We start from the raw sequence: 26133 nt of genomic DNA on the forward strand, positions 1-26133 counted from the left end.
AGAAAACAGAACCAGAAAAAATGTGGTTTAAGCAGAGATGAGAGTTTGACATTTCCATTAAAAAAAAGGAAAATCTGAATTTGGTAATGTCAGAGTCTTAAATATAATATTATCCAATAAAATATTCCAGTCAATTTCTCTTCCTTACACACAGTTTCATATATTTCTCAACTTTATTAAGTATATCAAATCATCACCCCTCCAAAATGGCTATAGAAACTGTAAACTGGGTATTAGAGATTGTTTGAAGCTACTAAGGAAGGTTTTTTTTTTTTCAAGGAATCGATTTTTTAAAAGATTTTATTTATTTATCTTTAGAGAGTAAGGGAAGGAGAGAGGGAGAGAACATCAATGTATGGTTGCCTCTCGTGTGTCCCCTGCTGGGAACTGGCCTGCAAGCCAGGCATGTGCCCCGACTGGGAGTGGAACTGCAATCGTGTGGTTCACAGGCCGGCGCTCAATCCACTGAGCTACACCAGCCAGAGCAGGAAGGTTTTATTTAATTTAAACATGACTTGTTTTTAATGAACATTTATATCAAGGTAACAAATATTTGTAAATAGATTTTTTCCCATTAAATATCATACAGTCATGAACTGATAAGATAAGGGTTTGGTTTGCTGGACAGGAATCCATTATGAAGTCTTATCTAGTCATGAAGCCTGCAGAGCTTAACCATTCTAGCCTCTACAACTTTCTTTTCAGTAGCATCACACTAATTTTTATTCATAGAGCAGCTTTACCTCCAAGGCCCATTAACATTTATCTAATTTATCTGTGCAGCATTCCTGTGAGATAGACCAGGACAGTTACTGTGCCCTCAGTTTAACAGATGGAGTAGCTGAGATACTAAATACTCAAAAGATATGACAACTAGCATAAAAATCTCCGACTGAGGGCCAGAAGCTGAATGTCCCGAATCCCAGCATACTGCTCCAATCAATGGATACTCTCTGCCTTTGAGCTCATTACCATCAGGTACCGTCACTGAGCCACCACAGGGTAACTGTCATTACTATCAAATACCTACTTCCAGTCACATTACTAATAAGAGGAGTCACAGTAATAAGCAGCATAAATAAAGTCAAAGCAATTTTTTAGCCTCTGATATTCAGGAACTATGCCCCATTGGGAATCCTTTGCAAATACACACTGATGTTTACTAGGAGTCTGCCCCTTATTCTGAAGGAGTCAAGGAAGAAGAAAGACACTTGAATGATTCAAATGTGTTCTGTGGAGTATAAGTGGGTGTTTTCTAGCCCCACATTTTTTCTTTTTCTTAAAAGACACAACATTTTATTTTTTAATTACAGTTTACAATCAATGTTATTCCATATTAGTTTCAGTTGCACAACACAGCGTTAGACAATCATCTTTACAAAGTGTCCCTCCCCCCAGTATTTCCGGTACCCACCTGGTACGATGCACAGTTCTTTCAGTATCATTGACTACATTCCCTATGCTGTACTTTACATCCCTGTGAATATTTTATAAACTACCAATTTGTACTTAATTCCATAATACGCCATTTTGTATAACCTAGTGCATGCTGCTCTCTTAGTACTTGAGAAAAGTAGTTACTATTGTCTTTTAAACTTCAGGGTACAATGGTTGTAGTATCACTTAACAAGGAATGCCTTTGTTAGCTGATTACTGCCAGAAGGAGAAAGGGCTACAGATCCCCCTACTATGTAGCAAAGTATGTTACTTGCAGTAGGTTGTCTCTCATTTTTTTAACTGGTTTATAAGTAACTGTCCTGCTAAACAAGTTCCTTCTTTCACTTTTTTCAGTATATATCTGGCAAGTAATTTTCTTTCAAATATAAACCAAGAAGTCGAAATGCTTGAAGCTAGTCAGAGTTTTATGAGCAGTCTAAGCTTTTCCACCAGGTGGGCACCTGGTTATACATGCCTGAAAAATCTGCCAAGCTGAATTTTCTGTGACTGTAACATTGGTCTGGACATTAAAATAGTTCGGTACAATTTACTGGGGTAAATTTTTTATAAGAGCACATCTTCAGCTCCCCCATGAGCTTGAAAGGCCCCTTGAGGCCAGCATGCTTAGTCTTCTCAGTTTGCAAAAGCAGTCAACCAACCTCAAACTCCACATTCCGTTAAAGCAAAGGGTTAGTAATGTGCATGGAATAAAGAGCTTTATTCCTGGAACATGTCTATCAGTTATACAGGCCACTAACAAAGTTCATCTGAGAAAATAAAGACATTTAAGAAAAATTGATTGAGGACCACAAAGAACATCTATTTTCTAGATTTTCTAAAATGTGTGTTAAGATCAGCTCAGACCAGCAGAGCAATAGGTTCTGAAACTGAGACAGACCCATTCCACAGAATTATTCCTTTAATGACCAGTGTTCGGCGGGACACCATCAGTCTTCACTGACCCTCGTTACAGGAAGGCGCTCTGTGGAATCCATCTTGGCTCTTCCTGCAAGTTGCTGTTTGAAAGTGTTCTTTGTTAGATCACACAAGGCCATTTTCACATGGATTCCTTGGAGAAATTCTTTTCAGATTTTTGCAACAAGAATGGTTTTGCTTCTTCTGAGTAACAGAATTATTTTTCATCCCAATGTATGGTACTTTGGAAAATTAACTCCGTTTTTTGTTGACTGTTTGAAGGCTGAAAGCCAAATTTAGTCCAACTACAGCAAGTATGTAAGTCAATGTTGCAGGTCTTGTCTAGTCGCAATGAAAAATTTCTGTCCAGTGCTCATTTTCAATGGTCCCATTCAAGATTTTCATTCTTGTTTTGCTCCCTTTTGCAATTTAGAAGATTTTCTTGTATTTCATGTATTCGTAAAAGTGTTTCTGAAAGCTTTCTGGACTAATATCCACTACAAAAAATAAACAGTAATATTGTCCACCAAAAGTGTAATTTTAAGGTATTGTCTTAGTTTATCAAATTTAAATAGTGAAAGATGCTAGCAACAATGAAGAAACCCCCTCTGCACCTTTAAAAAGCGAGTTGAAGATGACTCCCTCCAGCCAAATCTCTGTTTTCTCTAACAAACATGCTCTGGGCAGATATTGGTCTACCCTGGTATCCCTTGGCTGCACTGGAAGAGCATTTTCCATCAATGCCCTTGAAGATAAAAACAGATTAAACAATAAAATTTTCTACTTATAACAAAGTACTCTCTTCTCTGTGTCAGCAGAGACTCATTTAACAAATTCATTAACACAGGATTAACAATGAAGAAAGTTCTTGTTCCGTGTAGGATTGGGTTTCCATCTGTAAAGTGGAATGACAGGCTTGGATAACTGCAAATGGAATTAAGAATTCAACTACCTCTTACAATCCTCTGCGCCTCAGGAGCATTTACTAAATACTTGTTGACTGACAGAGGAAGGGGGGGTGGCGGGTTGAAGCACTGATTGGCTGAGAGAAGAGCTATGCCAGGAAACTTTTTATCCTGTTTATCTTCTGTGAGACTTTATGCCAAAAAAGGAAAAAAAAAAAAAACAGTATGAAAGAAGAGATAGGGAAGGATGCTAAGAGCAAAAGAAAAGCTTACAATAGAAAAGTGAAAGGAATTGCAAATTCCAACAGGCACAATTTAGCAGGGATTTAACTTCAAAATCAAATGCCTACTTCTTGCCTCCCTATGTTATTTAATTTTCACAACTCTCAGCGACATACATTAACTCTATAAAAACAGATGAAGCTAACATTGTAGAAGTTAGCCAACTTTCCTAAGATCATGGTGGACAATGAACTGTAGAGCTGGACCCTTCAAGGCCCAGCCACTGTAGATTAAAAATTTTATTTGGCTAAGACTTACTGTACCGATAGATGTTAAACGTCACATAAAAAAGAACTCATGTGCTCAAAAATGCATATGGAAGCTGATAGTCTACTTAACTAGGAATAATAAATAATAAAACTGTAGAAGCTAGTTTATATTATGCTCAACTTTTAGGAAGGGCCTAGCATGCGAAAACAGTCTAAAAACAACACAGCTAGAAAAACAAAATGAAATAGAAAAGATTATTGGGAGAAAATGCACAACACACACAGAGTCACAAATATATACAAACACACATGCAGGAAGAGAATAGAGCAAAAGAGAATGGAACGAAGTGACTATCTTTGTGATTTACGATACTTGAAATTAGAAATATTAAAAATCTTCCCCCAAATTTAGAAACACTGTATTTTTGACACCCTTAATTCATTTCCACTGGTTTATCCCAAAACTTTCCAATTTAGAACATATAAAAATACTTCTTTAATTGTCTTTCTTTCTCTCTCTTTCTTCTTATTCTATTACAGTTGCCCAGTTTTTCCCTTTTGTCCCCCTCTACCCAGCTCACCCCTCTGCCACAGTCCCTCCTCTCTCCCTTGTCCATGTCCACGAGTCATTCACACATGCTCTTTGACTAATCCCTTCCCCTTCCTTCCACAATTAACTGCTCCCTGCTCCCCTTCTACAACTATCAGTCTGTTCCACGTTTCTATGTCTCTGGTTCTATTTTTCCGATTAGTTTATTTTGTGCATTAGATTCCAGTTGTAAGTGAGATCATATGGTATTTCTCTCACCACCTGGCTTATTTCACTTAACATTACACTCTCTGGTTCCACTCATGCTGTTGCAAAAGGTAGAAATTCCTTCTTTCTTTCTGCTGCATAGTATTCCATTATGTAAATATACCCCAGGGTTTTTTTTAATCCACTCATCTACTGATGGGCTGCTATGAACACAGGGGTGTGTAAGTTCTTTCAAATTGGTGTTTCAGGATTCTTAAGGTATAATCCTCTCAGCGTTGGAATCAGAGTCAAAAGGCATCCATTTTCAATTTTTTTAGGAAATTCCATGTGCTTTCCACAGCATCATCTTTAACTCATTAAAAGACTGCTTTTAAAAGGTGGTAAGGCCACTTATAAATAGCTTTTTTATTTGAAAGACATGAAGGACATGCTCCTTAAGAATAAATGCACAGGTAAAATGAGCCCAAACATAATATTACATAAAAGAACAAGTTCTAAAAAAGGTAATATTAGCCCTGGCTGGTGTAGTTCAGTGGATTGAGCGTGGGCCTGCGAACCACACAATCGCCGTTCGATTCCCAGTCTGGGCACATGCCTGGGTTGCAGGCCTGTTCCCGGTTCCTGGCAGGGGATGCACGAGAGGCAACCATACATTGATATTTCTGTCCCTCTCTCCTTCCCTTCCCCTCTAAAGATAAATAAAAATAAATAAAATATTTTTAAAAAATTTTTTAAAAGAAATTTAAAAAAGGTAATATTAATTGATAATTTAAAAACAAGTTTACTGGAGGCAATTACAGTCAATTTATATTGAGATTATTATAAAATTAGATAATCAGGAGAAATGTGATTCTATATAATAAGACAAGTGGAATATAATTTCAATTTGGCAAGGCTAACATCAAGCATTCCTTCAAATATTTTTTAAAAGTTCATTCACCAACTGAACATTTACTATACGCAATGATAAGTGCCAGACCATGTTCTGGGAGCAGAGACAATACCAAGAAACAAAGCCAGAAAAAGCCCTGTTTGCAGGGAACTTACATTCCAGTGTGGTGGAGAGAGACAACAAAAAAGAAATACAATACATGGTGTGTTAGATTTTAAACGCTGGAGATAAAATCAAAGCAGGGATGTGAGACAGGGAGACTATACGTGGGGGGCTGGGAGTGGCCAGCAATACTCTAATAATTGAGCAAAGATCTAAAAGAGGAGAAAGTGAGCTATGTAAATATCTCAGGGGAGAAAATCTAGGCAAAGGAAACAGCGATTTTTCACTACTGTAAATCTGAAATCTTGTTCTGGGTCTTCAGTCATTTCCTTAAATGAAGAAATTAACACATTAAACCAAGAAACTTTTTATTTTCAAGTAAAATCTTAACCAGAAGGGAAAACAAATAAAACCTATTAATAAAGGAGTGTTCAGAGATTGGAATGGATGGTGAGACAGGCAAAACACTTTGCCGGCCTCTCCTTGGGGTAACTGAGATACCTCTCCTTAGGAGAAAAATATGAAAATCACTGAGCAAGAAATAATTCAGCAGTGCTAAAATTCTCTTTCTCACTAGAATTAACTATGGGTTGACTGAACGTGATTGTTCGGGACTATAATGCAGGCAAAATCAGAACAATAGCATCACGGCTCTTTTTTTTAAGCATTCCCTATCTAAGAAGAAATTCAAGCACCACAAATCCCTTACTTCTTTCACAAAGATGCTAAGGAGCTAAACATGAATGGTTCATTTAACTCCATCTAATTAATACAAGTGGTCAATAGATTTTAATGCCACTAGATGTAACAGTCAGGAAATAAGCCAGAATTTTCATAAGCCCACTCTACCACGGAAACTAAAATGTGATTTTGGCTGTATTAGGCTGATTTTCTGTTTTCCTATTATGCCAGCACTCCAACAGTCAATCTACTCATGAGTGGAAGAAATGGTACTTCTATCATAAATGAACTGGAAATGTTCACAGCAAACTTAAAGCTTCAGTAGAATTTCCTAAATTGTAACAACACCTTAGTCATCTGGAAAAAGCAACTAACTAATCAAAGTAGTGCCTAAATAATACAATTTAGGCAGAATATTCACAATCTTTTCAGGATTCAAATAAGCCAAAATTTTAAAGTATTGGACCAAATAAAATGATTTACAGAATTTTAAGCCAAATGTGTTCTATAAGAGATAGCCAGTTCGGTGATACAGGTTTCTGAGGTTTTTCCAAAAACAATTAACTTTGCTAAAAATAAAACAAAACACCAACTTTGCCCTAGTTTGGATTTACTTAAAAATGTTTGAAAATGTAAAACATTTATAAAATACTTATAAAATAAACAATATAAATTACACTGTGGAAAACAAACAATATAAATTCTAAAATTTTAAACTTCTTGGAATTTGCCAGGTTGTAATACTCTATACCGAAAGTATCAAGTCTGTGTGTGCAGCTTGTTTTTAAAACAGGTGTACAAGAGAATGTCACTTGATCTAACGCCTCCTTGCTTTGGTAAGTGATACTGGCGTTTGAGGCCAAGAACTAGAATGATGCTTTGACTAGGCCTCTGAACTGACCACAATCTATTCAAGCTGCTTTAGCATTTGAGCACCAAGCAAATGTGCTATGTTAATTACTGTTAGAAGATCCTGACATGAACTGATCCCTGTTCCTATTAGTTTCCCTAGGAATGAAGCTTTAATGTTTAACTGACAACAAGTGCTGGGGTAATCCAGAGCAATATAAAATTTAACAGATGAGGGAGCAATAAGTGATGGCCACTCATGTTATTAACAAAATATGTATTTATTTCACTGACAAGAACATTGTGCACTAAAATTTCATCCTGGTCTAGTATTAAAACTGAAACAAGGTAGGTAGGGGTGGGGATATAATTTCTATCCATTGTAAGTTTTTCAGATGTGCTGGTAGTAGTGATTACAGGATGTCACGGAATTTGATAATCAGACAACACAAAACAACAACTGAAATGGTTTGATACTTTGCTAACCCATCTAATTACTTGCTTACAACAACTTCACAGGAAGCAGTGACTCCTGTCTCCAAAAAGGGTGTCTGTGCCCACCACACTATATTCCTAAATACCAGTCTACCTAACCAAAGTACCATAACTCATAGAAGCAATGTGACAAGCTAGAATATTTTATTTCATTAATACTAAACCTAAAGCCCTGGCTGGCTGGCCCGGATGGTTAGAGCGTCATACCTATATGCCAAGGTTGTGGGTTTGATCCTTGATCAGGGGCACTTACAAGAAGCAACCACTGAATGCATAAATAAGTGGAACAAGAAATTGATGTTTCTCTCTCTCTCAAATCAGTTAAGTAAAAATTAAAAAATTAAACCTAAAAATATAACAACTAAATACACTAATTAAAAAGTGTTTTATTATGCTAAGTGAAATAAGTCAGTCAGAAAAAGCTGAGGACCGTATGATTTAACTCATGTGGGATATAAAACTGAAACTCACAGATGCAGACAACAGTCTGGTGGTTTCCAGAGGGAAGGGGCCTAGGGGATTGGAAAACAGCAAAGGGGCCAAATTCATGAGGAAAGAAGATGATTTGACTTTGGATGGTGGGCACACAGTGCAATGTACAGATTGTGCATTACAGTAATATACACTTGGAACCTGTATGCCCCTATTAACTAATGTCACACCAGTAAATTTAATAAAATAAGAAAGTAGAGTATTTTATTTACTAGGGTAAAGTAGTGGTACCACACTAGAGCAGTGCTTTTAGAAAAATGACTCGAACCGAATCAATGTCATGGCCTGGAACCCGAGGGGGTCTAGAGTCAGGTGCGATCTGTTCAGGTCATACACTCACAGAACGCCTCCGTGTTGTTTACGGCGCTGGGCTGGGGGACCTCTGCTGATTTTCTTCCCCTCACAACCACTAGTACTGCTATGGGCTAACTCTTAGTCAGCAGGCACCACCCACTGTGGACAGTATTACAATTTAAGTGGAAAATAACATTTTATAAGAAGTGTATTATGATTCCATTTCCACAAATGAAATCTGTCCTCAGGTGTGTGTGTCTTAAAAGTGTGACTTAAAATACTAACAGTGGCTCACTTAGGAAGTAGAATTATGGAGGAACTTTTATTTTTGCTTTCAGTTTTTCTATATTTTTGAGATGTCACAATGAACATGGGCTACCTTCAAAATATAAAGCTGTTTTATTTTTAATCATGTATTGTGTGCTGTGACTCATTTATTGCTTAGTTGTGGGTCGAGGGGAAGAGTATACTTGATTTTTAAAGAAAGTATTTTAAGGCTTCTTGGGCTCAGGTTTCAGTATTAACAAGACACATATCCTAAACAATAATTATGTAATTGAGGAAGGAAAAAGTCTTAACCTTATTCAACTTTAGAGAACCTCTGTTTCGATTATTTCAAAACAGGGTAAATTAAAAATGAGGAAAGAACTTGAGCTTGAGGAAAGAGCTTTTGACTGATCATTTGTTACCGCCAACAAGGGACTCACAGAGTGGCAACTAGGACCTGCTGGTGGGATCCTGCAGTCACCATTCACACCTTTACCTCATAACATTTCTAAAGCCGCTTGGTAAGGAATGCTCAGAGATTTAATAAGTGCCAGTACAGTACGCTCATTTAAAATCTCTGGGCCTTTTTTCCTACTTGGAATTTAAGAGACAATAAAGATTTTGATAGAAATACAAAGAAGCAGGTTATGATCTAATCTAAAATTTAAAGCACTTATGTACAGTCTGAAGGTAATTATATTTTTCGGTGCTTAGGGATTCAAAAAGCCAGTCTTCTTAGCCAATCTTCCTATAATCTTCTTATAGGACTCAAAGTTCTTTATGTTATGCCACTAGTTATTTTTCATCTAAATGAAAGTCCTCACTTTTATAATAATGAAGTTGGGATAAATGAGCTTCAGGATCCCTTCGAGGCTTAAAATTTTATTCTTCTCTGAAAGGTTACATTAATTATTATTTTTCCTTAGAAATTAATAACTAAAAAATGGTATTTTTAGTTCTAATTTCAAGGGCCCAGAAGTATTTTTCATCAAAATAGATTTCAATAAATATATTAATATTTATCTACTTCAATAACAACTTCTATAAAAATATGGCGAGAATATTTTCCCTAGTAAAATTATAAATCAGAATATTTTTAAAAATTAACATTGGTATTAAGTACTTCTAAGAAATTTCCCAAACAACCAACCTGATAACCTGGTTACAGTGGGCGCACATTGGAGTGCGCTTCCCTGCTGGAATGTGCTCAGCTCTTTGCACCAAAGTGTCCTGCTCGCTGGGCTGGGGCTGCCCCACAGCTGAATTGGCTGGTGGTGCTGCTCCTGAGATTCTTCCAGTGGAAGGTGCTAGGAGTTAAAACAAAAGAATAATCAGAATGAGAGTAAGCCAAATACAAACTTTTTCTAATAAATAATATTACTTTTAAAAATAATCTACTCACTCACATTTAAGAAGAGGTTATGTACCAAACACTAGACTGACTACAGGGATAAACAGAAAGGAAAATCAAGGATTATTACAACATCAAGAGTTATGACAGATGTGTTCATAACAGGTTTTGGAAAAAGAAATACCTCCAAGAGGAGATACGGTTAGGGTGCATATTCATAACATTTTTAACCATTAATTAGATTTAACTTGAAATAGTATCATAAGGGCATTATAAATTTCAGCGGGTTAAAAATAACAACTCTTTATTGTTATCTATTCTCTTTCTTCTTGTATTACCTAAGAAGACTGTGCACTCAGTCATCCAGTTACATAAGTAGCTACAAAAGAATCATCCTAGGACCTTCTCCTCCATGATCTGTGGTCATACTGGGTTCTGATTATTTTAAATCACAGTAATTCTTAGGTTCGCCTCCTCATCTCCACTTCTACACTACTGTCCCGATTTAGGTCCTCAATGTCTCCCTCCAGGACTAGCCCCCAAACTGTCTCATCCTCCACAAATTCCTACTCCCAACTGCCACCTGGTCACAGACCTCGCTCTAGGATTTTCCTGTTCTAGGATTTCCCCGTTCTTCAACCACCGAATACAGTGTATACTTCTAATCTCTGCGTACAAGGCCCACCGTGGCCTCCGCCTGCTCCACTATGGCATCTTTTAGCATACTCTGCCTTTCGGCTTATGCTACAGCAATACCAAACTGCCTCGCTTTTTCTTGTGAACAGGTCTTTCCTGTCATTTCTCTATGCTTCTTCCTCTTTATTTAGTAACCACTGCTTACTATATAAGATTCAGCCCAAAAGTCAATTGCTCCAAAAGTCCTCTTTGAATTACCTCTCCCTGCTCCTCCCTCCACATAATCCCAGTTAAATATTTCTCTTCAATGTTCCCATAATTTTCTGTGAATGATTTTATTGTTTCTACCACACTTATCTGTCATCTTCTCCAACTATATAGTAAGCTCACTGAGGGTAGGAACTATGTTTTGTCCATTACCCTCACAATTAATACTGTGTCTGGAATAAATAAATGAATGAATAAATAAACTGGAATCAATACATATGTGAAAAAATGCAAGACTATAAAGGACTGACACCAACAGAAGGCCAGCTCCTTACTCATAAGCAAGTAAAATGTAAGGGAAGAGAAAAAATGTACATTAAAGAGGTTTAAAAGGAACGGCTTTTAAGAAAAGCACACACAATACAAATCAACAAAGTGTGTGTGCATGTGTACACATGTGTATATATTGACAGATACACAATGACAGTATAATAATCCATATTAAAGGTGTGGTCCAAACTGGGTAAGATGAATTAGGATACGTGAGAGAATAGTTCTCCCCAACCAGAACGAGCCTGTTGGTCACAGATCCAGAGAGCGAGCGTCTATAAACACGTAGCCCATCTGCGGCGCTCCGCTGGGCACTAGAGCTGTAAACTGGCACTTACAGGCCAGGGAACCCTACTACTGCCCACGTTTCAAGTGAGTCACCTGGACTTGGAATGTGTTTTCATTCTCTTAAACTCACATTTCCTCTTAGAGAAACGGGGAAAAAATGACTGTAATATTCACCTTGTACACTCTCTTCCTTGTTATCTCATTTACTCACGCAGCATGACTGCTGCCTCTGTGGGTCTTCAATTTCTATCCCCAGGCCTGATTTCTCTCAGAGCACCAGATAATGCCAAATCTTGCTCTTGTCTTTACGTTCATGGCATGCAAAATATTTTTTACCTTCTTGCACATGTTGCCAGCTCTTCCTAACAACTTCCATGGTTTGAATTTTCCCACTTACTCAGACATGGCTCTCTGCCTCCCTGACACTCAGTCTCCAGATGCTAACAATGGCTTCATTACAAGCATTCCCTTGTAAGGGACAGAAGGTCTGTCCCTTCTTTCTAATTGGAACCCATCTCCAGCCCGGACCACTTCAAGTCTCCAAAGCAGTCTCTCCACTGCCCATCTCTTTTTCAACTTCTTTTACTAGATTCTTTTCCCAAATACACTAGTCTGATCACATATTCTTTTTTATAAAGGTCCAATACCTCCCCACTGTGAACTATGTGCAGTCCTGACAGTCTGGTCCCTCAACAGGTTCACTAGTCTTCTTTATAATCTTCCCTTTTACACTCACCAACACCCCTGTCACCATCATCATACTCAACTACAGTCCTTTAACATTTAACTTGTGCTGGCACTATTCTCAAATGCTTACAACAGCCCTATGATTTAGGCATGATCAGTACCACTTTCCTACTCGGAGGCAAAGAAGGTTAAGAAACCTGCCCAAGGTCAAACACAAAATGAAGGGCACTCCTGGATCTGGGCAGTCTGGCTCTGGAGTGTGCTCTTAAATACCACACTATCATCCACTCACTGTCCCTTGAACATGTTCTGTCATCCCCTGCTTATGTGATCCTCAGCCAATGAAATATCCCTTCGTCCTCTGCTACTCAGTTTTCTCATTCTGCAAGCCCCGTGAAAGTTCCATTTCTGGCCTCCGTATTCCCTGACCATCCTAGCTAGAAGTGTTCTCTTGCCCCCTTTAATATCTATTAACAACCTCACCTATATGATTTATTCTCTATTTACTGATAGAGCCTGTAGCACCTTTTGCTTCCTAACTCAATGACAAACTCTTAAAAAATAAGGACAAACTACACCCATTACCAGAACATTGCCTTAAACAGAGAGGGCAAAAAAATTAATATTTAATCAAGTAAATGAAAAAGGGGAGGTTCTAAACCACTATCATTTTGCCTTTTTAAAGGAGACTATTAAGGTACAGATTTTTAAAATGTAGATTGAGTTCAGGATTTCAAACAGTAGGAAAATTACCAGTTGAAAAATCTGAAAATCAGACCTCAAAGAGAGTCACACCCTTTCTTCTACAACATGCTTTTATTTTATCACATTATCTATGCATAAGCCCTAAAAAAACTCAGGGCTTATTGCTAAAACTGAGATAGTTTTAGCAGCAAGAGAGTGTGGTAATTCTGCATGGGTCATTGTAAAATGGGACCTAATCCACCTGGCTCAGGCCTCAAGGAGAAGGTACATGGGGAACTAACTCATTTAAGATGAGGCCATTCTTACACATGACACATCTGATCATCCTAAGCACCTAGAAAAAGGCTCTACGTTAATTGCTGTTCCTTTCTGGTGAATAAAAGCCTTGCTTTCTGTTCCTGCCCCATTTTAACCACTTTGGATAAGACCAAAGTTCTCACACCTCTATTTTGTTGCTGTGTTGCTAGCACACTGGCCCACACAAAGCTACACAAGCCTATTAATTACCAAGCCCTGACCATTTCCAAGACCCAGTTATTTCCTGTATGAGTAAAATGATGTTTCACTTCTTCAGATTGAATTTCTCACTACGCTAGCACAGGAATGGGCGACTTGTAAGCCATCAAGTGCCAACTGCTGGCCTCTGCTCGCTTGGCTTACTGGGGACAGGGAGGTGTAAAAAGGTGAGGTCTTGGGAGTGGGAAAGCGCCACAAACGAGCCCTGCCTCCTTTAGAATTCTGTAGGGAACGGATGACCGTACAGAGAAAACAGTCTTCCACATACAGTAGTGACTAAAAACACTTCAAATTTATTGAACTCATCCTAAAAATCACCTACGTTCAGGCAGACAAAATACATCTCTTTACAAGTGACAGCTTAAAGATGACAATTTACTTATTTGTAATGTTTCTTTTTAAAGTCCCAGTAGAACTATTAAACAGCAACATGGAATTAGCCCATTTCATAAGCTAGCAATCTAAGTCACAAAAAATTTAAGTGAGTTATTCTAACTGAATAATGAATTGAGTCAGTAAAGGGTCACAATGGGAACATTAAGAAGTTTTCCTGTTAAGCTTAATCTTGAGCTACTTCCATTAAATTTGGCTTCTTTTGTGGCTAATCTCTAGCCTACTAGGATCATGTTTTAAAAACATTTTTTTTTTGTATAAACTACATTTCAGCACAAAACTCATGTAGAAATTTAAAGCCACTGGCTACTTTCCAATCCAATAGTGTTGGTGAGAATATTTTATTTACTTTAGAATGGTCATTTATGAGTCTTCTAAGGTTTTATATGATATACATTCCTAATTACTCTATGCTTTTGTTTTTTAGCCCTATGATAGTCAAACCTAAAATTATAAAGATTATCATTAAATAAGCAAACGTAAATTAGTGGGAACAACTAGAGGCATAATAGAATAATTTCTTAGAATACATTATGTAAAGTTGTCAAATTATCAGTAAAATTTAATATCCACAATATGTTGAGTTGCCAGTTTTCAAAATATCTGTCTGCCACAGTGAAATAGTTGACAATTCTCAGGGCAATACTTTTTCAAACAGTAAACAGACTTCTGACTTACTAAACATGAACTTTACTGCCAAGAAATACAAAAGTCACCTTATTTGGACTGCACATTATTAATAGACAATACAGAATTTTTAAAAATTGAACTGAATATTATAATGCATAATATTCATTAACTTAGAAGAACCTACTTTTCTATTACTGGGTAACTTTGTGATGTTATTTGAAAAGATAAAATGAAACTTCTTTACTTTAGAAATCTCTTAACTGCATTTTTCCCCAAAGCAGATGACTGAGGTTTGCGTTATCTAGCAAATTAGTTAACACAATCTTATTCTAATATTTATTTTTCTTTTCTAATCATTATAAGGCCCCAACATCAAGTGATTATCAAGTTCACCCAAGTAGCTTCCGCACTATGGGCCACATTAGTACATTATCAGGGGTTTGTTTACACAGTATGTAATATACAATACTATAAAATACTATGTAATAATAAGAAATTATAAATTATCTAATTATTTACTATGTGTTTCAAAAATAACTGAGCTCATTAAAAAGCACATATTTACCTAAATAAGGAGTTTACAGAAAGAAAACTGATTAAGAGCAATAGAACCCAGGTAATACAACCTGTGAATTCTCTGAAAACAGATGTTTTCTAACTATATTAAGAATAAGAAAGTATATCAAATTAAGAATATCTGACATATTTTCTTTCCATCCCTATATCAAGAAAAGCTGTTAACTCTAAACCAATACACTTAAAAAAACAACAGTGGTCTTAGCTGGTGTGGCTCAGTGGATTGAGTGCCTGCCTGGGAACCAAAGGGTCGCCCAGGGGGATTCCCAGTCAGGGCACATGCCTGAGTTGCAGGCCAGGTCCCCAGTAGGGGGCGTGTGAGAGGCAACCACACATTGATGTTTCTCTCCCTCTTTCTCCCTCCCTTCCCTTCTCTCTAAAAATAAATAAATAAAAACTTAAAAAAAAAAAAACCCAGTTGATTGACATGAAGAGAGAAAAAAGAATAAAATATTTTTAAAAAATAGTGAAGATTACAGTGTATACATTAAAGTACTGGCTAGATTATACTTGAATATACAAGAAATTCATAACTCTTTTGGCTCAAGTCAAATTATTCAACCTTTTCAGCAAAATATTATTATTATTGTAAGTAAAAAGTACTACACTGTGTCAAATCTTACTTGACAATTTTACATAAGCCAGTTGGGGTTGGGGAGTGGGATGGTAGTGATATTGCAAAAAACAAAGTTGAGTAACAACAGATGTTAGTAGTGTCTTCTCAGGTACATTAACCTTATTAGATGTAGTGCTTCTGAATTGCTGAACATATCATTCAGTAGAAGAAGCCTGATGCTGGAAGATGAACTGCTCACAACAATACAAGAAATGCATAACCTGGTGAGTTCCTACCAGCTCCACAGTGCATCATGGTCCAAGCCACTGTCATCTCTCATTTGGCTCACTGCAGTTATTGCCTCTAGGTCTTACGTCCATGCTTGCCAGCAACACGGAGGCCAGTAAAAACTAAATCAGATTATGCTGCTACTCTGCTCAAAACCTTCCAATAGCTCCTCCGTAAATTAGAACTAAAACCAAAGGTTCTACAGAATCTGACTCCTCCCATCACCCTGACCGGATCTGCAGCTCTCTCCTTGGCCCACTACATACACCACAGACCCCTTTACTATTCCTCTAAATGGCAAGCATGCTTCTGGTGCAGGGCTCTTGAGCTTTTTTAATCCCTCCACCTGGACATCTTTCCCCCAGCTTTTGCATAGTTTGTTTCCTCACTTCCTTCAGGTCTCTGCTCAAAGGCCATTGATCAATGAGGCTTTCTCTGACCATCCTGCACAAACAGCAACCCCCCCCCCCACACACACACACAAACCAGCATTCCCTATACTCTTTAATTGGTTTCTCTTTCTCCACAGCATTCATCTCACATAGTCTGTATTCTTTTTATTGCTTTTTGTTATCTCTCTCTTCACACCTTGAGGCCAAGGACACTGTTTTCTGTTTGTTACATAGCACTCCTTGGCATATTGCTTAATAAATCTTTGTTTAGAGAGTGAATGACTCCAGCACCAAAATAAATGTCTTCCCATTAAAAGGAACCACACTTTTTAGAGACACTGCTGATTCTAGGGCTCGGTAAAACAATGAACAAGGAATGTGTAGAGTATCTTGTCAAATCAGAAAGCAAGGATGCTATCAAAGACTACTGCTATTGTATTGAATGGGCTTGACAAAGCAGATGAGACAGTTTCAGCAGTAATAATAATAATTATAAAAGATCAAAATATTTCCAATATGTTTAACCTAGGAGCTCATGACATTTCTAATATTTAAAAAGAAATTGCTTTGATCATTTTTAAATTATGCCAAAGAACCAATTCATTACTTTAAAAACCAGCAAAAATTTAATGAAGAGAAAGAATAAAGCTTTAACAATGTATTATATCATAAATGATCATGTTTTACCTGTATCCCACTTACTCCCTTGCATCTCTGAATTATTTCTAAGCAATTTTAACATTTATCATTTAATACATACTATTTCAGTATGATCTCTAGAAATACTCTTTTAAAATAATATCAAATAATCCATCGATTTTCAATTTTTTTTTCTGATTAAGCTCTGTATTAGTTTTCTATTGGATCTGAGTTAAAAGAATTGATTCCAGAGTCATCAGCATATTGTTGACATTTGCGGTTGTGGGAGTTCAGGAAACTGCTCTGGGAAAGAACAACATGAAAATATAGGAGCTTCTAAGGCATAAGACTAATAACATAAACACTCTGGGAGAGAGAGACAGGCAGTTTGAGAAAAACTAGCAGAGTGTGTCATGGATGCCAAAGGGGGAGGGAGAGTGGACAACTGGACAATTTGGGATGCAAAGCTGTGTCTGTCTGACTCTGCAGCCTGCGTCCCTACGCAACCACCCATCAAACACATATCATGTGCCTACTGTGAGTCAAGCTCTTTGCCAGTCACTGCCATGCCCCATACAAACATGAAGAAAAATCTCCTCAAATGCAATTTAAACTGAGAAGCATTAACTTATGGGACAGTTTATAAGGAGATAGTGATAACTGAGATGATTAATTTCTTCTATTCCAATTTCCTTAATAAGCCTGGTAAGACAGACTGAGGAATAATGCCAAAGCATTATTTTTTACTTGCCTTGATGTGCCTAATAGCTTAGATTATTACTTTTAAACCTTTTCTGTATTCTGTGAAAGATTAGCTTAGTTTCATACAGAGATGGTCTTCTCTTTCCTAAACCTGGCTGCCCATACTTTTGGTCATTATAATGAATGGGCTGCAAAGTTCCTAAACTAAAATAAAATGTAAGACTGTAAAGCTAGATTTTTCATATTTTGAGAACATTTAAGAGAATTTACATGAGCTGTCCCAAAAAGGGAAATATAATTATAAATCTAATACTTTTACTGAGGAAAAATAGGATTGAAGCATTAGAATGCTATATCTATTTTGTTGTACAACTCTGTATTGGTATAAGCATTTCAACTACTACCTATGAATTAAGATACAGCAGGAGAAAAAGATATGAGAGTAAATTTAGGAATAACCATACTATGTTCTTTTTAAAATCCTATAATATTTCATTCTTATTAAGTTGGAAATAAGGTTATCAAGAATACTAACATTGCACCCCCACCCACCCAGTCCCTGCCAAAAGAAAAAAGACAAATATTTACAGCCCCGTCAAGACAGAGATCATATAAGAGGTTTTATGGTGTGGGAAACATCTCTCTCAACGGCAAGGGGTGTTCCTTTTATAAACTGAAGCTAATGCTGTCCTCATAGAAATAACTGGGCTACATCAACGTGACACTCTGGCACTCCTGGGGAGATGAAGCATTGTAATAATTGTCAACATCTCAGAGAATATGTGCACAGAAGCATGGTAGAAATTTTACACATACTAAACTGGGTGGCAGTAGTGGCAACACACTTGCTTACTACCGTGTTCAGTAACTGCTTCCTTTTCTGTCCCATTCCTTACCATCCCAAACAGATGGTGGCCAAGAAGCACAGAATCTGTACATTTTGTCTGTCAAGCTCCTTATGGTGAACATATAAACAACAGTCTACTCTCCATAATCCAGGAATGAAATCATATCCAGTACAAACAGAAAAGGTTTAAAGTTAAGCCAAGATCTAGGATCAGAGGAAAGTACATTCTGGAGAGGTTTCTGCAAGTTTTATTAAATGGAATCAAGAGTATTTTTATTCAATGATTAAAAGCAAAACTGGACAGATTAAACTATTATCATTTCTCTAAGCAGTGGAGAATGCTGGTATGTATGCCATAAAGAATTGGAACAGGTGCACCCAGGGCTAAGTATCAAGTATTTCCGCAACTTCAGAAGGTTAGTTTCTTCCATTAGCAACCAGCCTTTCAACTCTAAGAACTCAGATTAAATTGGATCTAGAGTGTCTTAATTAGAGTGTGGGGACTTGAATGAGGATCACTTCTCTTCTTTTTTAATTTGTTTCATTATACATCATCAAAATTCAGGAAAGTCAGACTTGCTTTTTACTCCTTTCTAACTGAACTGACAAAGAAAACTTCCATTTGGTCAGAGTCACAAGTAAAAGAAACCCAGTGTGTACCTTGCAGATAAAGACATGAGATCATGAAATATCTGGTTTTACCACCATTCATTTAAAAATTAAGAAATTCTTTATCACTTATGTGTAGTATTTTCTGAGTTATCTCAATATCACTGTTACAATTTCAAGTTTTGTAATACAAAGACAAATCCATGTTCTAATTGGGGGTGGTGAATGTTTATATGAAAAAGGGGGGAGGGAGGCAGTGGATATGAAAAAAAAGGAAAATAAAAGAGGGAAAAACTCAGATAAAATATTTTAAAAAACAAAAACAAATTTGAGGCATGATTCATGACCTCAGAAATACCAAAGAGAATCACGAGTGAATTCATAAAGATTCTAATCTAAGAAGTTACTTAGCACATTAAATTTGTAGAATTTTGCTCATATTTATATGAGAAAAGTGTAAAAGCACATATTAAAATTATTTATACTCACATTATATCTGGAGTTTTCACATACCTTATTTCTGAAGTAAAATGAAACCCAGATAAGCTTTGCTTTTACCATTTCCCACTGATTTTCATCTAAGTGAGAAAGCAGCCTAATCTCAGAAATAAAGGAGAAAAGTACCCCAGGCTTGAATTGCTCATATAAACAGAATTCTTTCAATGTAGGCAAAAAGAAAAAAATCTGTTGTAGGAAAAGAAGAATATTTAAGGATATCTCCCTATGTCAAGCCATATCAATAATTATAAAATTTTATACCTGGGATAGTTTTTATATTTCTATTACCACTACTAATTCTCTAAGATATACCTCTTACTTAAACTCATTAGGTCCCTGAAATAAACTCAACTTTATTATCATTTCCCAAAGTTATGTTTGAATTTTATGTCTTTTAAAAGCAGAGAACATTGTTGAGCTACTTAAGGCTAGAGGAAATAGTCTCCGAGGTTTGTCCAGAAAAAGTCCAATGACTGTTTAATATAATGAGAATGCTTTGTGTGACACTGATGTGACCTGGCAGCCAAGGATAGTGGACTGGAATGTGCATGTGTGAATTGTGATGACTTCTCTCTACTCATCAGTGGGGGCAGTAGATAGATGCTCATTGAGTGAGCATGAGAACTGTGTGGCCATGGTATTCAAAATGACTGAGTGAGCAGAGCAACAAATCTGCATCAAATTTTGAGGTAAGCTTGAACATCCCTCTGCAGAAACTTTTCAGAAGTCTCAGAAGAAGGCTTTCAGGGACCATGCAATGAGTGCAGCAGCACAAATAAAAATGTGGCACAAACGCCTCAAAGATGGCCAAGAATCTGTTGAAAGTGACCAACATTCTAGAAGGCCTGCAACAAGCAGAACCCCTGAGAATGTTGAACTTGTACAGACAGCAATCAACAAGGATGGACAACTGACAGTGTGAGAACTAGAAGCTAATCTGGGGACTCCAAAAACTACTGTGTCTGAGATTTTGACTCAGAATCTTGGCATGAAATGTGTCATGGAGAAATTTGTCACAAAGGGGAGGAAAAAATGGGACATCTATAATAGCATAATCAATAAAATATATATTAAAAAAATTTTGTTCCACAGTTTCTCCTATCAGAGCAGAAGGAACAGCATGCTGCAGTTGCTAATGACTTGATTCAAACCACTACCAGTGAACCAGATTTTCTCAAGAAGGTCATACTGGACATGAATCATGGCTCTATGGCTGTGATCTAGAATTGAATGCCCAATCTTACCAATGGAAGTCGTCTGGTCCTCATACCTGAAGAAGGTGTGGCACAGTTGCAATAAGATCAAGACCATGTTAACTGTGTTTTTTGTTTGGAAAAGTGTTGTCCATCAAAAGTACACCCCTCCAGGCTAAACAATTAATAAGGAGTACTACCTCAATGTTCTTCACCAACTGAAAGATGCAATACAAGGAAAATGGCTGCAGCTGTGGGCAACCGGCAATTGGCAGCTTCATCACAATGCTCCTGCTCATGCATCGCATCCCGTGCACAGTTACATGGCAAAACATCAAATTTCCCAGTTGACTCAGCCTCCCTACAGCCCAGATGGGCGGGCACCCTGCAACTTCTGGCTTTTCCCAAAATTAAAGTCACCTTTGAAAGGGAAGAGATTTCAGACTGTTGATGAGATTCAGGAAAATACAATGGGGCAGATAATGGCAATTCCAACAAAGGATTTTGCAGAGCATTTTGAACAGTGGAAGAGATGCTGAGAGAACTATGTGGGGTCCCAAGGTGCCTACTTTGAAGGGAAGTGAGGCATCATTGTCCTACGTACAATGTTTCTTGTATCTTCTTCAATAAATGTCTATTTTTCCACATTACATGGATGGATACTTTCTGGACAGGTGTTCTTACTGAGCATAAAGACTAATGTTAAGACATCTTGGACTTCTTGTTCTGCTAATTTCTAGTTGTATGAACTTAGAAATGTCATCATTCTGCGTCCTAGTTTCCTCATCTGTAAAACAGCAACAATAACAACTAGCTCCAGTGTGAGAGGGCTGAATGAGGAGGTAAAGTAAAGGGCTCGCTTACAGTTCCTTGGATGTGTAAGATATGCTTCATTAATGTTAATCAATGTCCACTCATTCAACAACTACTTAGAGAATACATACAAATGATACACCAAAGAATAAGATTCCTGCCCCCAAAGAGTTCATCTTACAGGTGATGTTACAAGCAAAGAGGCAATAAAAATGCTTACCACTTACTAGTGCTGTCAAGGGTACTCATGACTCTAATAAAGTCTGCATCTATTGTGCAGAATTATCAAGCATAATTTTTCTTAATCCTATGGTTTAAACCTAGGGTTGTGAATTATTCTCCCATAAATGGCCAGAGAATATTTTAGATGTTGTGGGCCATATGGTTTATGTGGAAACGACTTAGCTCTGCTACTATAACAAAGGAGCCATAGACAACATGCAAATAAATGAGCATGGTTGTGCTCCAATAAAACTTTATTTACAAAACCAGGTGGTGGCCCAGATGTGACCAAAGGCCAGTTTGCCAATCTCTAGTTTAAACAATATGCGTCAATTAATAAAAAGTTTTAATTCTTTATTAAAAGCATATATGAATAAGTCCAAGTATCTTCACCTATAAAAAATTTAATATTTTAATCTCAGGTTGAAAGGAAAATGGGGAGAAAGAAGAGCTTTTAGAATAGTGTACTTGTGTCGGCAGTGGAAAGCTTCCAACATGGAAATAAATTCCAATAAGAAGACATTTAGAAGAAAAGAAAGCAGTTAATGGTTTTTCCTTTTTTTCTCCTGAGAGTCATAATTCTAAATGAAAATATCTTCTTGTTCTGTAAAGAGATAGAGCATATTTACATGCTTCACACCAAGGTTTTGACAATGGACAGCTCCAGTCAGGCCTTTGTGGCCAGTAGACTGTTTAGTTTAATGATGTCAAAAAGCAGGGGAGCAGATGGCAATAAAACATTATTAGAAGAGATGAAACATAAGCAACTGGTAGCAGTTTACTTATTCATATAAAAATTTTAAAATGGAAGCAATAAATCTATCCATCTTAGCTAAGCAAATCTAGTTATCTCGATTTATTACTATAGCGTAAAGCCTACAATGAAATTTGGGATGGTTGGAGAAACAGTAATTTCCTTCTCACCCCTATCTCCTTTAGATTTCAAATAAAAGATAGAATTTATATCCACTTATAACTGAGATGCACATCATTCAGTTTTTGATCTAATCAGATCTCACAAATATATCTGAGTCTTCCTTGCGGGGGGGGGGGGGGGAAGGAGGACACAGAATATATCAGATCTCTCCAAAGCTCTGTCCATAATGAATAAATAAGCTTTTCTTTATTGCTAAAATGTAGCAAACTGCAAAGGCAGGGTATGATAAAGAGTCGGTTAACTAGAATCTTAGCTAAGTTTTAAAAATGGAGTTTAGATGCAAAGAAAATGTTACTTGAAACATTTTAATAGTTGTTAGTCACTCGTTTATCCCCCCATGCAAGGGAAGAATCCTTTCTACATTATCTCTAAGAGATTTACTCCTCCTTAAATATCATATTCACTGATGTTACCTTGTGATACAAGAAAGACCCCTATTTAGTCAAAACACCTGGGTTCAAATCACCACAGGACTCTGGGTGATCCTTTTGACTTCTCCTAGACTCTGTTTAGCTCATTGGTAAAATGGAGTCCACTTAAAATTTTCATGACATTATCTTATTGTATATTCTGAATAAAAAGATACTTTTAAATACTGAAAGAATTATTTAAAAAAACAATGATCACTATCTGCCATTTACTGTTAAATAAAACTGGTCACTCCCCTTCAAGACTACCCGTTACATTCCTGAGTTCTAAATGCCCAAAAAGGATGGTAAGTACGCCCCAAGGCAGAGTGCAACAGAAAAAAAAGCCAAAACTAACTAGTCATTTTGAAAGGTAATTTTGTGTCTTTTGCCATTTTTGATTTCACCAAAAAGAATCTACTGTGTCCCTAAAAAACCTGCAAATGATTCCAACTTTTCTGTTTACAGATTACTTGTACTGTGTTTTTTCAAAAACACAACTTATATTTTAAAAAAGAATCACCAATTTTTACAAGTCTTTATCAATTATGACCTCTTGCCTTTACTACATATATTAAAACTGTTTCATAAAGAAAATAGTGATTCACTAATAAAAAGTGTACATACGTATTACACGATACATATAAAGGGAATAATGCCGTTAAGTAGAATACAAGGAAATCAATATTTGTTCAATATGGAGTATCAGAGATAAAGAATGTCTACTACTAAATGTTAAAATAGTAGTAGTGTAGTGACTGTGTCACCATAATATCAACTACGTGCCCTTACTTTCTTCACTGCAGTGTTTGCCTCCATGATACATTTAACATTAAAAGCAAAAAATAACAAGGAAGAAATCCACTAATTTCTTCCCAATATCACAGGACCTAAATGAACAGGAAGTTGTATACATACACAATTAAAGAGAACATGAAGGCAGCATTATCTTAACACGTTGTGAGAACAGCTAATGAAAATAGCACACAAAAAAGATTTTAAGCTAGATAAAACCATAACACTACTTTGAAAGAAAACATAACAAAGCCTTTTTATTTTCAACCGCTCTATGAAATAGCCTTTCTTCTCTATAGAAAATTATGATTATAGTCTCAGCCAATACTGTATAGTTCAATGACTTTCTGAGTAAGAATTCATAAATTATTTACTAAACACTTATAATAGTAATACATTTAAATCATTATGAACGCTCTCAAAATCAACATGTTTTGAAAATGGAAAAGAAAAAAAAGACCCAATAATGAATGAAAAAAAATTTAAAGTCTATCTACAGATTTAAAGCTTTCTGTACTACATACAAATAGCAACATTAAGTATTTAATCTTTGACCATCAGGGTTCTACAGAATTTTGCTTTTTATCTTGGGAGAATCTCCTTTTCTCTCTCATAATGTTTATTTCCATGACAACATGTAGTTCTGGTGCTTTGTGCAAAGGCATGCGGTGCAGTGAGGATCACGGCAATGTTACCACTCTCATATCTGCAGGTATAAAGAACCAAAAGCAGCAACATCTAGAAAATGATAACTTAGGGGAAATAAATGCACTTGCCTGAGGAAGTGTTATAAAAATGGACTAGATATTTATAAAAGCAATCTTTAACTTATTTTTCAATTACAAGATGCAATCCATTAAGATTTATATTCTATAACTAGACACATTAATGTTTTTGTTATTTTACTATGATGTTTTATTTTTTGGTTGTCAAGAAGTTGTACATTGAAATATATTAATTCTGTTTTTAAAAACAACCCCCCGCAAAAGTAAAAATATACTCAACCATTTTTCTCTGTCATAATCTGACGTAGAAGGAAGTATATTTTCTCCACACCAAATACACTCTCTACCAACATTTTTACAGAGGATAAATAATACTGTGTAGGGAATAAGGCTCCATGGAAGGATAATGGTCAAAACATACATCCCAGTCAGGTTAAAGTGTAAGTACTTGGCATTCTCTTGCCCTAGGAATTCTCTGCACTGCCACTGCCATTGTCATTGCCTAGGGTCATATCATCATCTTCCTCTCTATACTGATTACCTCAACAACCTCTTTAAAGAGTCTCTATGACTCCAATCTTTAATTTTTTACAGTGTGAATACAATGACCTTTTAAACACACTGACACTCTAATGATCTTTTTAACAATGCAAATATGATTGTGTCACTTTTCTTACTTTCAAATGTTCTTTCTGACAAGGCCCCCAATAACCCCTCCAACCCCCCTTCTGGCCACTATACAGTACTAACCACTTGTCTTTTCTTTAAGAAGCCAAGTTCTTTGTGAGCTTTTGCATATGCTGTTCCCTCTCCAAGGTGGCATCTTCCTAAAAATATTCACGGGTTTTGACTACATGTGATTTTACTTTAGGCACAAATGTTAACACTTTATTCCTGCATAAAATAGGACTCCATTATAAACAAATGCATATTCTACCTCAAAATTCTATCACTGGAAGTTCAGATTGATCCAGACCTCCTCGCCTTCTGACCTGGACCTTGCAATCTGATTTAACTCTTTGCACTGTTTGCACATTTCCATTATTTTACTGGTGTTTTGCAACCAAGTCGATTTGTCCACAGTGACAAAATGGGTGAACATCCCTACTATTTCTTCTGTACTCCACTGCTTGATTCCTTATATGCCATAAATTCCACATTTTTTTGAGGGATAAAATGTTGCGATAGGGCTTCAGGTCTAAAAGCTTGTTAACTGCTGGAAATTAATGAGCTCTAGTTACAGTACTGCTTATTTTCACAACTGTTAAGTCTTACAGGCATTCCCTGCTTCAAGCAGCATGAAGTCCCCCTTTCCTTATCAACATGTACAGTTTTTAGGGGCAAGCTTTGGCAGGTACACACTCACCTTTGTTCAATAACTGCTGTGGCAATTTCAGGTCTTGTAGGAGGAAAGAACAATGCTTGTGAATCCCTCAAATTATGTGAAGATATAAAGAATAAGACAAACTGACCTATCCACTCATTCATTTATTCCCTCACTGACACTTACTTCCAGCCCATAATCTTAGCTAGGTATTGTTTAGATGCTGTAAAATAAAGATTACTAAGACTTGATCCCTGTCCTTAAGGGGGTGGGGGGGGGTCTACAAACAG

At 36.7% G+C, this 26133-nt stretch overlaps 1 protein-coding gene across 7 annotated transcripts in view; it reads right to left on the reverse strand.

The window, feature by feature from the left end:
* PDLIM5 (PDZ and LIM domain 5) overlaps positions 1-26133 on the reverse strand; it is a 208726-nt gene that overhangs the window by 13251 nt on the left and 169342 nt on the right. For all 7 annotated transcript variants that reach the window (XM_037046092.1, XM_037046088.1, XM_037046087.1 and 4 more), the window contains one exon: positions 9728-9884. In XM_037046092.1, coding sequence (XP_036901987.1) covers positions 9728-9884 — 157 coding nt within the window. The remainder of the gene's footprint in view (positions 1-9727; positions 9885-26133) is intronic.

The sequence above is a fragment of the Sturnira hondurensis genome, unplaced genomic scaffold, assembly GCF_014824575.4.
Source record: "Sturnira hondurensis isolate 20B ecotype Veracruz unplaced genomic scaffold, ASM1482457v3 Scaffold0004998, whole genome shotgun sequence".
Taxonomy (NCBI): Eukaryota; Metazoa; Chordata; class Mammalia; order Chiroptera; family Phyllostomidae; genus Sturnira; species Sturnira hondurensis.